The sequence below is a fragment of the Tachysurus fulvidraco genome, chromosome 6, assembly GCF_022655615.1.
Source record: "Tachysurus fulvidraco isolate hzauxx_2018 chromosome 6, HZAU_PFXX_2.0, whole genome shotgun sequence".
NCBI lineage: Eukaryota > Metazoa > Chordata > Actinopteri > Siluriformes > Bagridae > Tachysurus > Tachysurus fulvidraco.
The window spans coordinates 12,392,088-12,408,592 of record NC_062523.1 but is presented as its reverse complement, the minus strand read 5'-3'; the positions used below and the strand labels follow the sequence as shown (position 1 = coordinate 12,408,592).

General features: G+C 37.8%; 1 protein-coding gene across 3 annotated transcripts; it reads left to right on the top strand.

Annotated features, from left to right (window-relative positions):
• Positions 1–8,717: 8,717 nt before the first annotated feature.
• Positions 8,718–16,452, top strand: tmem237a (transmembrane protein 237a). Of its 3 annotated transcripts, XM_027164508.2 has the most exons (14): positions 8,722–8,912; positions 9,344–9,366; positions 9,855–9,868; positions 10,020–10,076; positions 11,865–11,936; positions 13,059–13,196; positions 13,272–13,365; positions 13,531–13,688; positions 14,060–14,177; positions 14,364–14,555; positions 15,469–15,542; positions 15,625–15,712; positions 15,946–16,067; positions 16,149–16,452. In XM_027164508.2, the coding sequence occupies exons 5-14, from the start codon at positions 11,870–11,872 to the stop codon at positions 16,214–16,216; spliced, it is 1,119 nt and encodes a 372-aa protein (XP_027020309.1). In that variant the 5' UTR covers positions 8,722–8,912; positions 9,344–9,366; positions 9,855–9,868; positions 10,020–10,076; positions 11,865–11,869; the 3' UTR covers positions 16,217–16,452. The 3 variants fall into 3 exon arrangements, with proteins under 3 accessions (XP_047670886.1, XP_027020309.1, XP_027020308.2); XM_047814930.1 differs by lacking the exon at positions 10,020–10,076 and having other exon boundaries at positions 8,718–8,912; positions 11,868–11,936; XM_027164507.2 differs by lacking the exon at positions 10,020–10,076.
• Positions 16,453–16,505: the final 53 nt, after the last annotated feature.

The following is a 16,505-nucleotide window of genomic DNA, read 5'->3' as shown; positions in this document are numbered from 1 at the left end:
ACTTACTCTGATTCTAACTGAAGTCCATCTAAAGTAACTCAAATAGCCACTCTATACAACCATTATAAGCAGAAAAGCATCTCAGGATGCACAGGATGTTTCAACAGCGGATGACCACAGGAGGATTCACTCCAGTTGGCCAAGTGCAGGCTCACCAGAACTGTACAATTGAAGATTGGAAAAAAAATTGGCTGGTTGTATTCTATCTTCAACTCTGCGGTTGTTCTTGTACAAATGTTCTTGTAAATGTGGCCGTTTGGATATGTATGGGTTTGTGTTTCTGCATGCAGGTGTTTGCAGCATCTGTATAACTCTTTCTTGCATTTACTAACTAATTGTTCTCTATGTAAATGTATCAATAACAAATCTATATGAAAGCACAAGGAAGTGAAACCTGGAAATCAACGAATTGGGCTCATTCTGCCCCACCATTACACAAACACCTGATGAAGAAGCTGCCCGGGCTACTTAAATGGTTTATTATAATTTAATGGTTCTGTTAGCCGTCTCCTTGATGGTTGATACTGAAATGGACACTACTAGTTTTTTGAACACCAGGAGTTTAGTTACTGCTGTTATCACAAACCAAACAAAATGATATTCAGTAGCAATTGAATAAATTAAACATAATCCTTAGGAGGAGACTCTATGAGAGTCTTTTATTAAATTTTGCTGGTGTTGAGTTTAAAATAAAAATATGCTACAAAATTTTCAGATTTTAGAGTATTTAAAATAAGACCATGCTAAAATATAGAATGTTTAAAACCTAGCAGTGTATACATCAAAGTGTTATTATATTGTTCCTCTCTTTAACCGATAGACCAAGGACTAATGATGATACAAAAGAAAGGGCAACTTCAATATTCTTTTCACTACGATCACTGCTAGATGGTATTGAAAATGATGGTAGAGTTTTAGTTATAATGAACGATTTCTCATTGATATAAAATAGGAAAATTGGTGTAATATATTAGATCTGTTTTTATTTGACTATTTTTTTTCATTCACTGATTTAATATAGGGGCATGGTGGCTTAGTGGTTAACATGTTCACCTCACACCTCCAGGGTTGGGGGTTCGATTCCTGCCTCCGCCTTGTGTGTGTGGAGTTTGCATGTTCTCCCCGTGCCTCAGGGGTTTCCTCCGGGTACTCCAGTTTCCTACCCCGATCCAAAGACATGCATGGTAGGTTGATTGGCTTCTCTGGAAAATTGTCTGTAGTGTGTGAGTGAATGAGAGTGTGTGTGTTTGCCCTGCAATGGGTTGGCACTCCGTCCGGATTCATTTGCACTGAAAGAAATCATATCCTGAAATCCATTCAGCTCTTTAGAAACAAGAGCACACTTTATTAAGTGCATATTTGGCAGCACACTGAAATTGCATTTTATTGTGTAAAATATCCAGAAGGTCACTGAGACCTAGTTATGCAGCACCACTTCGAGCTGTTATGTAGGAATATTGAGTTTCATTGTGTTTTTATTTCTTTGCTATTTAGCAAAACTGAAGTGCTGTCCTGAGATAGGCTTTGGCAGCAGAACCGATGACTCACACTGACCTTCATAAAATGGTTAGTCTCAATCCTACAGTATTGCTTAAAATAAATAGGAAAATAGCTTAAAAGATAGCTCACTGTCTGAGACCCCAGGTGGTCCATCAGCAGGATCCCTCACTCTCATTGCCATGGCCCGAGTTTGATTCCCAATCAGGGCGTTAACCCAGTTGCTGATGAGTTAACGCTCAATGTCGGTCCCAAGCCCAGATAAAAATTGGAGGGTTGCATCAGGAAGGGCATCTGGCATATAACCTGTGCCAAATCTAATATGCAGACTACATGATCCATGGTGGCAACCCTGAACAGAGAGCAGCTGAAGGAGAGAAAAAAAGATAGATCACTGTCTGGAAGTTTTTTCGATAGGTCTAGTATTTCGAAATACTGATGGATGTCCTTGGAAAAAAAAGATATATATATATATATATATATATATATATATATATATATATATATATATATATATATATATATATAGACAAATAAGCAATGGCCTTCAGGGGTAATAGCAGAATGTCTTGACTCTTTAACAGCTCAACAGTCTCAAGGTTAAATAAAGACTGTGGAACAATAGTCTGCTTCTCCAACAGGAAGAGAATGTTTGTTCATTCATTCAACAGCTGTCTTCCCACACACAATGGAGAAAATGTCCTGGACCTGGTTTTTCACCGATACTACACCAGCTACATTCATGACTACTAACCCAATTCACATCTCTGATCATCACCTGATATCCTTTACTATCACTCTCCAAAGCATACCTAAAACTTCCATCATCTCTCTCTTACCCATCACATCCTCCACGCTATCTACCCTTCTTCTGTATCTTCTGGCACACTTTCATCTCTTCCTGATCCCAGCTCATTTTCCTCCCTACTAATGGACTCAACCACAAACATTTTCTTCTTCTCTCTTTCCTGAACCATAGACCTTCTCTGCTCCTAGGCTGTCAGATATGTTGTACAGCAATTGGTGAGAATTACGATCAGCAGAGAGTAAGTGAAAGAAATCACTCAAGGTAGATCTTGCCTTCTACAAGGAAAAACCTGAAGCCCATGCTTAAGATCTTTATAAGCACCACAACATCTTCTCTTCACTACACTTAACATCCCTGAATGCTACAGACTTCATCTCCTTTTACAATGAGAAGAGAGAAAATCTGCCAGATCTTCACTTCTGCCCTAACTATTATACATTTGACAGCCAAGATTTCTCTTCCAAAAATCCTTGAGAGCCAAAATCCTCCATTGTCACATTTTTCAGCCATAACAGCAGAAGAGATTCTACAAGTCATCCAGTCCTCAATCCTACCACCTGCTCACTGGATCCAATCCCTTAAACTATGCTACAGACCATCTCGCAAGATCTTCTGCCCTTCATCACCACAATCATAAATGGATCCATTGCTTCTGGTCATGTACCAACCAACTACTTCAAGAGAGCAAGTGTTATTCCCGATCCTAAGAAACCTGCTCTGGATCCATTGCATATCAGGAACTACAGACCAGTATCACTTCTTTCTAAAATTCTTGAAAGCATCGCTTATAATCAACTTTCTGTTTGTCTCTCACAGAACAACTTTCTAGAACCCAACCAATCTGGCTTCAAAGCAGCACATTCCACAGAGACTGCCATTTTGTCTGTCACTGAGAAACTACACGCTGCTAGAACATCAAAGCTGTCATGTTTCCTCATCCTCCTTGACCTTTCGGCAGCATTAATATACACAACCCCAAGACTTTTTTGTCCACCCTCAGGAGTCCTGAAATTCATGGAGCAGCAAGGGAATGGTTTGCTTACTACCAGAAAGTAAAGTCATATTAGGTAACATGGAGGGGATTGGCATCTGCTCCACACAGACTCTCCACTGGTTTCCCACAAGGCTCAGTGCTTGGTCCTTTCCTTTTTTCCCTCTATACTCACTCTCTTGGCAAAGGTACGGTGAAAGTCTTCAGCATAGCAGTGGTAAGAATGGGAAAGATTTTGAAGAAGAAGTTGAGAGTTTCAAATTCTTCAAAATATTCTCCTTCCTTCCCTCAGATACCATGTCTTCTGCTTGGATAACAGCATGTCTGTGACATTTCTCACAGCAAATAACTGTATGCCAAAAAACGAAAGCTTCTTGAAATCAGAAATTTTTTAAATCTTATCTTTACTAGCCCATTGGCACTTGCTTCCTCTGTACATAATTCAGAAGTAACAAATTATTGCACACATTTGTGTGTTTCTGTTGTCTGTTTGACAAGGGAAGTCACAAAAATGCTCTTGACGACCCCTTCTCTAGGACTTCAGTTATGTGTTAACAGCAGAGATTTTTGTACTGGACTTTATTGCATCTATTTTTCTTGTAATGGAGTGAGTACAACTGATGTTGTTTTCTTATCAAGAATCTAATAAATGTTTTTATATTCATGCCTGTCATATGATCATAACTGATGAACATGTTTTGATTTTCATCTAAGGAGAGAAAGAAGGACATGTTGAATATGGACTTGGAAGCAGGCGGTGATAAGTTGGCATATAAATAAGGTGCATGACAAACATTTGGTGTTTAATTCCAGTCTGTTTTACAGTTGAAAAAGCTGTCGTAGGTAAGTTTCACCTTTAATTGAAACGATTGCTATGTGATTAAATATTTCTTTTTTAAAATTGATTATATTGATATAATAAAATTGATAATATTGAACAGCCACAAATGGAAAGTGATGTAATGCATTGACAGACGTGATTTCTGTGAGTTATTACACAAGTTCTGATTTTGTGTGCAGACCATATGAGACACTTATGAAAAATATATAATGCCTGTCTAAATAGAAATAAAACTGGTAAACTGGACCAGGTTGCCTAATGATGAAAAGGTTAAACACAAATCTAGCTGATGAGATTCACGAAATTTACATAAGTATTTTAATTAATTGCTTACTGCTTATTAAACATGTGTGTAGCTGGATTACATCACATCCTGTATCAGCCTGTAGCATCACAGACCCTCCATGCCTCATTGTCCTCATGTGTACAAACCAAGTCATTTTGGGTCAAATAATATCATATACATTTATAAATACACTATTTTAGTGCCAGCGCTAACAGAATGTACTGGTTAAAAAGAATGTAGTGTTGTTGTTTTGCTTTTGCCCATCAATGAATTCACACTGCACTGCATTGCATGGGACACCACAAAGGAAGGTGTTACATTCAAAATGTGCTGCCACAATGGAGTATTTCAAACTCATTTTGATCCAACAATGTGCTGAGTCATAAGTGGGAGCCCTAGCCAGTGTATTGAGCCTCTTTCCGTCAAGGTTACGTCTGGGTTTTAAAGATATTTAAACCATGTGGGCGGCATTTGTCAACGCGAAGTATAGCCAGTTCCACTGCATACCAAGCCATTGTTATTTACTATTGTTCGTTTACTATGTGCATGACCTGTTCCTGTTTTTCCAGTTTTTCTGATGTATTGTTTTATTTGTATTTGTTTGCCACTATGGATTGGCCACACGTTGCTGTAATCCCTCGCCTGTTTTGTGACCACGTTGTTTCGTATTTGGATTGTCTGCACGAATAAACTCTGCATATGGATTCTGAACTCCATGCATCTGGGCTGTTACAGAATACTTCACCACAGATGAATCCAGTGGTGCTACAGGCTATAATAGTGAATTGTAGGAATTGCTTGCTGCATATCAGGAGCAGCTCACGGCTATTCTGGCCTCCAATGCACACCTCTAGTAGAACCAAAAGGCACCCCCATTTCTTTTTTCTTCCTCTTTCCCAACCTTTGCTGAGCATGACAATAAAGGAGTTACAAGGATTCCTGGGAATCACAAATTTTGCTTAAATTTAATGCACTTTATCCGGAATTACAGTACCACACTTCTACGGGGTAAACCCAAACAGCCACAAAGGACTGAAACATCCAAGGCCATTTTTGTGGATTTAAAACACTGGTTTATGACCGCATGGTAAAGGTTGATGCCTCTAGTTGTGGAATCAGGACAGTATTGTCACATCGTCATGGGGAACTCAGCAAATTGTTTCTGTGTGCATTCTGCTCCCCAGATATTGAAACCCGCATAAGCCAATTATAATGTCGGTAATAAAGTCAAAATACCTGTTAAGTCAAGTATTAACTGATCACAAGAACCTCGAATACATCAAAGCACAAAAAGCCTGATCTCGCATCAGGGCATGTGGACCCAGTTCTTCACACAATTCCAGTTACATTAATTTATTGGCCAGGAACCAAGAACAGTAAAGCCTTCACCCTTTCACACCATCATGATCCCATTAACCAAACCAAGCTTCCTGAATCCATCCTGCCCCTGTCTGTTATCTTAGCACCAGTACGATGGTACATCATGGAGGAAATTCAGCAAGCACAGCTACCAGAAGCTCTGCCTCCAAATGCCCACCCTCTAAGCAGTAGGTACAGACAAACCTGCACTCCATTCATTCAATGGGTATACACCGCCCACAGTTCCAAACACCTAGGAATTCAGAAAACCATCGTTCTACTACAAAATGCCTTCTGGTTGCCTTCACTAGCCCAATACTAAGAAGCACATGTAAAAGGCTGATACATGTGTGCCCAATCTAAGCCTTCCTGCCAGCTGCCATCCAGACTCCTAGAACCCCTCCCTGTTACCTCAATCACCCTGGCATCACCTTGCAATTGACTTCATCACAGACCTCTCCTGTTCCCATGGATATACCACCATTCTCGTGGTCATCAGAAAAAGTTCTCAAAGGTCTGCAGCCTTATGCATGCCCTTGAAGTGTCTGCCTACAGTGATGGAGGCCCCCACTGTTTTGTTTCACTAGGTTCCTCGGGTATCTGACCTCCCAGAGGACATCACATAAAATCGAGGCATTCAGTTCACCTCCCGGATCTGGAGGGTCTTTTGTGAAAAGCTAAACCATATCGGAGAATGCCCATGTTCACCTACAGTGGGCCATCCATTGGCGACACCTCCAAGCAGACTGCAGGAGACCAAGACCAATCCAAAAACTTAAAACTCACGCTAATGGGTCAGTGCCAGCAACAACCTGGACAATATTATAATTTCATTATAATTAACATTAATTCTTGTGAGCACATACACCTATACATAAACTGAAGGATCACAACAAACTGATACAGCATTTTATACACAAAAACTATAGGTTTACATTCTGTGTATACTGCAGTATGTTATTTATATAATACTCAGTATGTTAACATTCTGTTGCACTTTATATTATATATTACTGTCATGTTTACATTTTGTTACACTTTAATACCCTCACTGTATACAAATCCCTATGTTAGACTATTGTACAATAACTTATTTATATCTAGATATTTCTATCTACATAAAATATTTACACACTTATTTATTCCTTAATATCATTTACAATAATTGACCTATATATTACTAATGTCTTGACTATAGTTGTTGTGGGGTTTTTTTGTTTTTTTTTTTGTTTTTAACTTAAACTCTTATTTTTTTCTTAATTATTTTATTATTGATATTGAAGTTTAGTTGCATCAAATATCTGTGAATTCCACTCAGTATAAAATCTCATCCTAACAAGGATGAGGATTTTAAGACAAATGTCAGGTAGAATCATAAAGGTCCAGTACAGTCAGTTTTTTGTCTGTGAGACTGTGAAAGACCGGCTGTTTGTGTGGATCTTCTTGCAGCTGTTCAGCATGCTGAAGACGAACTACACCGCATAGCAGCCAGCTGGACCAGTCTTGATGAACCGTGACATGCAAACACATTTACACTTGCACAGATTCCCTCAAAAGCAAGAGGAATGCGACATTAAATGAACTATAGGTGTAAAATAATGGAAATTCTTTGAACATGTCTTAAGGGAAATATTCAGTGAATTTCTTTCTGTTATTACATGTTCCAATCAAAATGTTTTATCACATGCAAAAAGGCTTGTACTGTAACTCACTCATACACTCATGTTTTGGGGTGTCATTACAAGGGCAATAGTAGAACACACTAACTTATCTTACCCTTAGTTAGGGATTTCAAAGGCCATGAATTAAAGAATTGGGAAGATGATGCATAAAGCCTGCATTTTAGTAGTGCCCAGAAATTTCTGTAATGCCTCTGCTTTAATTCACTATAAAGGTGAAGTCTGGGTTCATCAGTGAACAGATGATGAAATCAATAGGTACCTTTTAGTCTGGTTCCACTTAAGGATTCTTCCTAATATCATCTCAGGGACTTTTTCCTTTGCTGCCATCACCTCTGGCTTTCTTATTATGGATGAATTTAAAATTCCTATATAAAATCCTGAAATATTTCTTTAAGGCTGCTAAGTGGCAATGTCTCCAAAAAAATGCTATACAAATAAAAATGTAATTAAATTTAAAGAAACTGAGGCACGAACTCTGAAGACACATAAAACCTGGCATGCCACTAACAGCAGAATACGGTGAAGACACATTTGATTGTAATCACAAATTACATGTATATGCATGTAAATGTCCTATAGAACACACCGTGCAATCAGGGTCTATATATTATGCTGCTTTTGTAGTACAACTGCATCTGGTTTGTTAGTATTTTAAAGATTATGGCTAAATTACTTTTTTAAATTGTGGTATAGGAGGTAACATTGCCACCTTAACACTCCAGGGTCATGGGATTGTTCCGGAGCTAGAGTTACTGTCTGTCTGATTTACATGTTCTCCCTGTGTGTGGGTTTTCTACAAGCTCTTCAGCTTCCTCCCACCTCTAAAAACATGCTTCACTGTGACCCTGTCCAGAAATAAATGGAATAAGACTGAATGAACAAGTAATGCCCTGCTCACAAAATGTTTATAAATTTTACGTCAAAAATGGTATCAGTGGTATTTTGTTGATTTATTTTTTGTTACACACATACTAGTACATTAGTTCTGTTTTTCAAAAGCAATATGCAGAAATATGAATCATCCTTGGTGTTTTGTGTGTGATTTATTGTCTTTTTGAACTGTTGCTCTCACTATAGACATTGGTTTAATTAAGAAAATATTGTGTTGATGTGCTGATTGAAGTAATGATGAGGAATCTGTGTAATATTATTACATTGAATAAAAGTTCATATATAGAGTTGGTTTCATACATCATGTCTGTCTTTGTATGTTTGTGGAAACACTCCTATATGAGTGTGTTGTACCTATATTCTTGTGGGTGTGTATGTATTTCAGCACCTCCTCAGGACACACATTGATCTGTCTCTCAGTAATTCTCTCTTTGGCAGATGCACGTCTGTGTGGAATTAGCACAGGATTAAAGACTATCCTCCTCTCTTCTCAGCACTCTCTCTGGCACCACGAGTCCAAAGAGTCCATTCTGAACACAATGGGGAGAAAACAGGCAGTAAGTTATACCCTACGACAAATGACATATTATATGACAACAGATATTAATGTACATATTGACTCTTAGTCATAATAAGCTCTTGAGTCTTAGGTCTATATGTACAGTAGCTTCATTTGGACTGTGGATTAATTTCTGTTCCGGATACAATGGCATGTAATTTGTGTTATGCAGGAAATAGTTTATGCATGTGTATTATATATTTCTATAAATGGATTGTGACAAGCAGTGTGTCTGCATTGTTTTACTCTAAATATGTAAATTCTGTACTTCCAATAGATAATATTGCTATATTTATGTCTATATTTTTTACATTTTAAGCATGTAGTGCAGATTTCTATGGGGTTTATTTATTTTTAAGATTTTAAGCATGTAGTGCAGATTTCTATGGGGTTTATTGTATATTCTAACATCCTTCTTTTTGATTTCAGAGTGACGTGTCTCACATGCCAAGGTCAGTTTTTTAGGAAACAGTGAAAAGATTTTTACTGTTTTGCTGCAAATTGAATTACAAATTCTTAACATTACTGTGTAACTCTTAAGGATTCCTTGATTTACTGTATGCTTTTGGGGGAACCTTTAGATTCTGTATAAAACACTACAATAGAAGGTTTTAATGTTGGTTTAATCTAGAACCCTGGGGTGTTTCAGTTTGTTCCACTGATAAAAGCTTCAAGTGTAGAATCCTTTGAGGGATTCCTTTGCAGAAAAGGTTCAAAGTAAAAACCCCTAGGCAGCCAGAACCCTTAACTATTCCCAGAACACTGGAGGAACCATTGTTTTCTAAGAGTGTGGGAAATTTGCACCTCTCAGTATCATTTACAGATATATATGTTTAGTATGTAAATACAATGATGTTGCACAACTTCACAAGTGCCAGGATGTGATTTCTGACTATTCATTCTTATTTTCTGCCATGATATGACAAACATAATTCTGAAGTGAAGAGACTGGGGGTAAGTTCTATAACAAATCTATAACACTGGTGTAACTGAGGTGTAGGTGCTACTTTATTTAATTAAACTGAACTGCTTACATTTGAAAATATTTACCCATCTGCTTTCATGTTCCTGTATTTTCTCATGTTTCATTTGTTTACCTAATGAGTGTGATGGTCTGGAGAAGACTTTGACGGTGAAATTTTTACATCTGCTATATTTACAGGTAGTTCATATCTAACATAGTATCAAACATTTCCTGAACTGTATTGTGAATTTATCTTTGTTTCTTTACCACATGTAAAACAAGCTACAGTGGTATGACAAAGTGTTGGCCCCCTTCCAGATTTTTTTGCATGTTTGTCACACTTTAATGTTTCAGATAATCAAACAAATTTTAATATTAGTCAAAGATAACACAAGTAAACACAACATGCAGTTTTTACATGAATGTTTTTTTATTAAGGGAAAACAAAATCCAAACCTACATGGCCCTGTGTGAAAAAGTGATTGCCCCCTAAACCTAATGACTGGTTGGGTCACCCTTAGCAGCAAGGACTGCAATCAAGCATTTGTGATAACTTGCAATGAGTCTGTTACAGCGCTGTGGAGAAATTTTGGTCCACTTATCTTTGCAGAATTGTTGTAATTCAGCCACATTAGAGGGTTTTTGAGCATGAACCACCTTTTTAAGGTCAAGCCACAGCATCTCAATAGGATTCAGGTCAGGACTTTGACTAGGCCACTCCAAAGTCTTCATTTTATTTATCTTCAGCCATTCAGAGGTGGACTTGCTGGTGGGTTTTGGATCATTGTCCTGCTGCAGAACCCAAGTTTGCTTCAGCTTAAGGTCACAAACAGATGGCCGCACATTGCCCTTCAGGAGCTTTTGGTAGACAGCAGAATTTATAGTTCCATTTATCACAGCAAGTCTTCCAGGTCCTGAAACAATAAAATTGCCCCAGACCATTACATTACCACCATAATATTTTACTGTTGGTATGATGTTCTTTTTCTGAAAAGTGTTACTTTTACGCCAGATGTAATGGGACACACACCTTCCAAAACGTTCAACTTTTGTCTTGTCAGTCCACAGAGTATTTTCCCAAAAGTCTTGGGGATCAAGATGTTTTCTGGGAAAATCAGAGACAAGCTTTTATGTTCTTTTCGCTCAGCAGTGGTTTTTGTCATGGAATTCTGCTATGCAGCCATTTTTGCCCAGTCTCTTTCTTATGGTGGAGTCATGAACACTGACCTTAACTGAAGCAAGTGAGGCCTGCAGTTCTTTTGATGTTGTTATGGGGTCTTTTGTGACATCTTGGATGAGTCGTCGCTGCACTCTCGGGTAATTTTGGTTGGCCAGCCACTCAAGGGAAGGTTCACCACTGTTCCATGTTTTTGCCATTTGTGGATAATGGCTCTCACTGTGGTTCGCTGGAGTCCCAAAGCTTTAGAAATGGCTTTATAACCTTTTCCAGACTGATAGATCTCAATTACTTTCTTTCTCATTTGTTCCTGAATTTCTTTGGATCTCTGCATGATGTGTAGCTTTTGAGGATCTTTTGGTCTACTTCACTTTGTCAATCAGGTCCTATTTATTCTGTGGGGATCTTTAATATTAGATTCTGACTGGAGCATTTGACAGGCTGTATCTGATTACTAACTGTACTAAGCAAGATTAAGTCCACTTTTTTAACATTAATTGTATCAGAATTTTTTTTGGCTTTGTAAGATTTTCGACATCTTTATGTTGGCTTATTGTATTAACCACCACTTATATCACTTTATGTACCTCATGTGGTCTTTTCCAGGAGCCTATTCAAGTAAAAAACTTATTTTTTAAAATTATGTTATAGTATTATAATTATAATACCCAGTTTGGGCTGAATTCAGCCTGGTCGTCTGGCAGGTTTTCCCAGGCCATCATGCAATTATTTTATTTTACTTAGTTTTACTTTATTACCCATATGGAACGACTAATAGTATGGTTAATTTTTTTTTGGGCTTTACCTAGAAGACATGTCAATCACCAAACCTAAAAAGAAAAAGTCTAAGAAGGAAATCAATGGAGTGAAAGAACCACACGGTAAGATCTTTTCACATCTATTTTAAGTTTTAGTGGATTTGCTACTGCACAGGCAATCCAATACTGATTAGTTCAATATGAATTTTTGATATCTATGGTGTGTTTTTATCAGTGTTGTATAAAGTACTAGAAAGCAATACTTGAGTAAAAGTACAAGTATCGTACTAGAAAAAGATTTTGGTAGAAGTGAAAGTCACCTTTTAGAATATTACTCAAGTAAAAGTCTTAAAGTATCTGATATTTACTGTACTTAAGTATCAAAAGTCTTTTTCTGATATTAAATGTACTTAAGTATTTGAAGTAAAAGTAAAATGTAATATTTCAATGATTTTCGGTAGGCATAAGAGCAGGGGCGGTTCTAGGATTTCATCTTTAGTTTAGCCCTCAGTGAGAATTTACAGCAAGAAGAGTTTTATATTATATATTATATGACTAGTAAGCCAAAAGTTATGGTATTATTAAATGGCAAAAATGGACACCAACATGTTATGCATGATGTAATGATGCCAGTCTTGAATCAAATCAGTTCATGTATGTGTGCATTCTCTACAAACACTGTGTCCAATGAATGCAGTAATTAATAAACAAATATTCACAAGACAAAGACCAAATCAATAAATGTTATTTTTATTTAGTATTGTATGGATTGTTTGCATTAATACTTTGTTGGTGCTACAACTCTGGTAATAAGAATAATGAAATTTCACTGCTTTTGGTTGCCGTATTTGCGGCTTTCAGCCGATTAACGTTATAGATAAATGCCTTCAGCTCTGACTGCGCGTGCACGCTGCGCGTGCCTGTGCTTCTCCGTAGAGCGTGCGGACGTGCAGTGACAATCTAGGGGCAGTGATTCGCCAAACCTCCCTTATTGCAGTCGCACACATTTCTTCTGAATTTATTTTGTAGTAACGAGTAACGAAGATGCTTAGTGGAAATATAGCGGAGTAAAAGTATACATTTTATCTAGGAAATGTAGTCGAGTAAAAGTGAAAGTTGACATAAATTTAAATAGCGAAGCAAGGTACAGATACGTGAAATTTCGTACGGTAATGAAGTATTTTTACTTCGTTACATTACAACACTGTTTTTTATGTGTTCTTCTAATGTAATTAACTTGTCTAGAGGAGACAGAGCCTACTGCTGAAATGGAAGAGCTAGCGAGCTGTAATCTATCAGAAAACAAGGATGCTCTTTCCCCTGAGCCTCAGGACAATCCACCTCAAAAGAAGAAGAAGAGAAGGAAGATGGCACATATCCTTGGTAATCCATTTATGTTAACACAATGAACTGCTTTCCCCATTTTGTAGGCCGTATTTATTCCACTTGTGTTTACAGATATGGAAAGTGAGCAGCAAGGCCTTGTGAATGGAGACACACAAACGTCACCCACAGTTAGAGACGACGTTAATAGGAAATCTAGAAGGAAGAGGTGAGAATCCCGGAAAAATAACAAAAGCTTATCAGTGTCAATAGTTTTGTCCCTGTGATAAACTGGTTCAAGATTTTCAATAAAACTGTAAATGAGATGAAATGAAATGCAAGTTGTCTTTTTTTACTGTGGGCCTTTTCTTATAGAGTCATTGTCTCTCTGTAGGAAGTCTAAGATAACAGAAAATCAGCATAATAACAGTGTAGAAGTGGAATGCATGGATGTTGTCACTGACGCACATACTCCTACCTCTCATCGTTCTCTGTTTTCTGCTCCTCTGGGTCACAGCCAGTCTCTCAGCAAAGTGTTTGTTGAGAGAAGCCGTGAGTTCTTTGTTCATTAAAAAAATCAGTACAATTTTTGGTTTTGTTTGTTAAAACATAAGGAAGTGAAAATTGCTTATAAACAAAATGATTATGATGTAGAATGCATCATTTAATAGAGTAATATTTTATAGAGTAATTAGTGTGTGTAGACAGAGGCAGGGAAGTGGAAGCTCAGTGGTTAACTTCACTGACCTTCTGTTTAGAAGGCTGTGGGGTCAAATCTCAGGAACACCAACTGCTGCTACTGGGCCCTTGAGGGAGGCTCTTAACCCTCACCTTCTAAGTAAATGAGATAAAAACTCAAGTTGCTCTGGTTAAGTGTATCTGCAAAAATGCCACAAGTGTCTCAGCTAATGTTTCGATTTCAGGTCGGTTTCATGGACCAGATCGGCTGGACCTGGGCCAAGAGCAAGTGGAAGAGTTCATGGAGGTTAGATCCATGTGGAACACACGAGATGTTGCCTTAAGGGTTCACAGTGGCTTCAGGTAAAAGATGAAGCAGGAAGCCACAATATAATTTACTGAGTCTCCAATCTCATCTATAAACATATAGTGGTTATATAAATATCAGTTATTTGTCGTCATTGCAATTAAATCCCAAGCCAATCCCATTTTCATCAGCTGAGTTTACCATCATGATTCATGTTGGGTTTTCCTGTTTGCTTTCTATAGGATCATTGGCCTCTTCTGTCATGGATTTCTGGCTGGCTATGCTGTATGGAACATCATTGTTATCTATGCGCTGGCTGGAGAGCAACTGAAAACACTGTCAAACCTGTTACAGCAGTACCACAGCTTAGCATACCCTGCCCAGTCTCTACTGTACTTTCTGCTGGCTATTAGCTCAGTGTCTGCCTTCGACAGGTTTGTGTGCTTAATATCAGATATGGCCTAATATTAGGACCTAGAGCAACCAAATCATAATCACTGTGCAACTGTGCAATGCTGAGCTACTTTTACTACATTTCAACATATACTACATTTCCACCAGAAGGTTGCTGGTACACAAGTGGGCACTTGAGCAAGGTTTCATTTTGCCTCAACTGCAATAAAATCAGCTGCTAAAAGAATGCAGATAACCGTATACCGTAGCATATGCACACCAACATCATAGTTTGAGATTCAGGGCTCCTGGCATATCGATTTCTCAGCATGCTTTAATGTTTATGTGTCCTGGCTTGTGAGTGGTGGATGAAATTTTTTGTCAACAGTTGTCAACATCACTGCCACAAATGTCTAAGGACAAAACACTTCACTTGATATCTGACTATCATTAGCTACAGATGAGCTTATTCTAGCGCTGATATGAATCATCTTTTTTCCTTTTTTTTTCATCTTTCACAAATCAGTTTTAATCCTTCATCCCAGATTATGAATATATACAGTAATTTATATATTGGCATCTTTTTGTAAGTTGCCCTAGATAAGAACATCTGACAAATGACTACATATGAGGGGATGTTACCTAGTCTTCTGCTCTATGTTTATGTTCTGTAAAGCTGCTTTGAGACAATGTCTATTGTAAAAAGCACTATACAAATAAACTTGAATTGAATTAAATTGAATGTTACCTACTGTAGTCAGCACTCACCACCATAAAACTAGACAATTGTGAGATTCATTCATTCATCTTCAACTGCTTTATCCTGGGCTGCATTGTGGTGGATCTGGAGTCTGTCCTAAGAACACTGGGCATGAGGTTGGAATACATCCTAAATGGGACACCAGCCCATCACAGAGCACACAGATTTTCTTACCTGCACACTCTCCTCTACAGGGTGAATCTAGCCAAGGCATCTATGGCTCTGAGAGGGTTCCTCATGCTCGACCCAGCAGCCCTTGCATCATTCAGTAAGCATGCCTGATAGCAGTACCTGTAGTAGTAGAACTATTAGACCTCTTCTATTTGAAAATGTTTGTTCTGTATTTCTAGTGTACTTTGCAGCCCTTATTTTGTCTCTGAGTCAGCAGATGACTAGCGACCGCATCAACCAGTACCCCATAGATAATGAGTCACTATGGTGAGCATGGATCAATTAATCCTTAGTATGAATAAAGTACTTTGTTTATAGCTTGCATTTCTTTTTTAATTGCTTATTTTGTCAACATATTCATCACACTTTTTTAAACTAGCTACATCAGAAACAAACTAGTAGGAGCTTAATATAATAATGTGTTATCACATGACAGAACAGCACGTGTAGCAGTGGTGTTTTTTCTATCTTATTTAACTTGTTTAACTATCTTATTTAAGGCCTTCAGGCTTTGAACACCAGATTCTGCAACCCTGGATTGTTGTAAATCTGGTTGTAGCTTTACTGGTTGGCCTGGCCTGGTTTTTCATCTCCACCAGACCTGATATGGACTACACAGAAGGTGTGTGTGTGTGTGTGTGTGTGGATGGAATCTCTCAGTAGTAATAACCTAGCACTAATATCATATTCTTGTGTTCCACAGAATTCTTAATATCAATGGAGTTAGATGACTATCTACAATACAAGGAGAAATCAGAAATTCCCTCCTGAAAATCTCAGACAACTGGCATCAGTGTTTCTGAAGCATGTCATATTGTGGCATAGACAAGGAATATATTTGACAATGAAGAATTGTAACAAACAAACAAACAAATAAATAAAACTATTTTGTTTAAAAACAGACACACTGACAGGTAAAACTGGGAAAACCACCAGTTGACTCCAGGAGTGATATTTTAAAAGCTTTCAAATCAGGCTGAATAAAATATGAAAAAGTGACAACAAAACAAACAACAAACACTTAGTAGTTTGATTTAAATTTCAGGGAGATAAAAGTTAT

Bases quoted from the DNA above. Each gene is read 5' to 3' on its own strand.
- tmem237a (XM_027164507.2), top strand. From the start codon at position 8,730: ATGTATTTCAGCACCTCCTCAGGACACACATTGATCTGTCTCTCAGTA. The intron at 13,366-13,530 runs GTGAGAATCCCG...GTCTCTCTGTAG, and splicing joins AGGAAATCTAGAAGGAAGAG to GAAGTCTAAGATAACAGAAA. The intron at 15,543-15,624 runs GTAAGCATGCCT...CTGTATTTCTAG, and splicing joins AGCAGCCCTTGCATCATTCA to TGTACTTTGCAGCCCTTATT.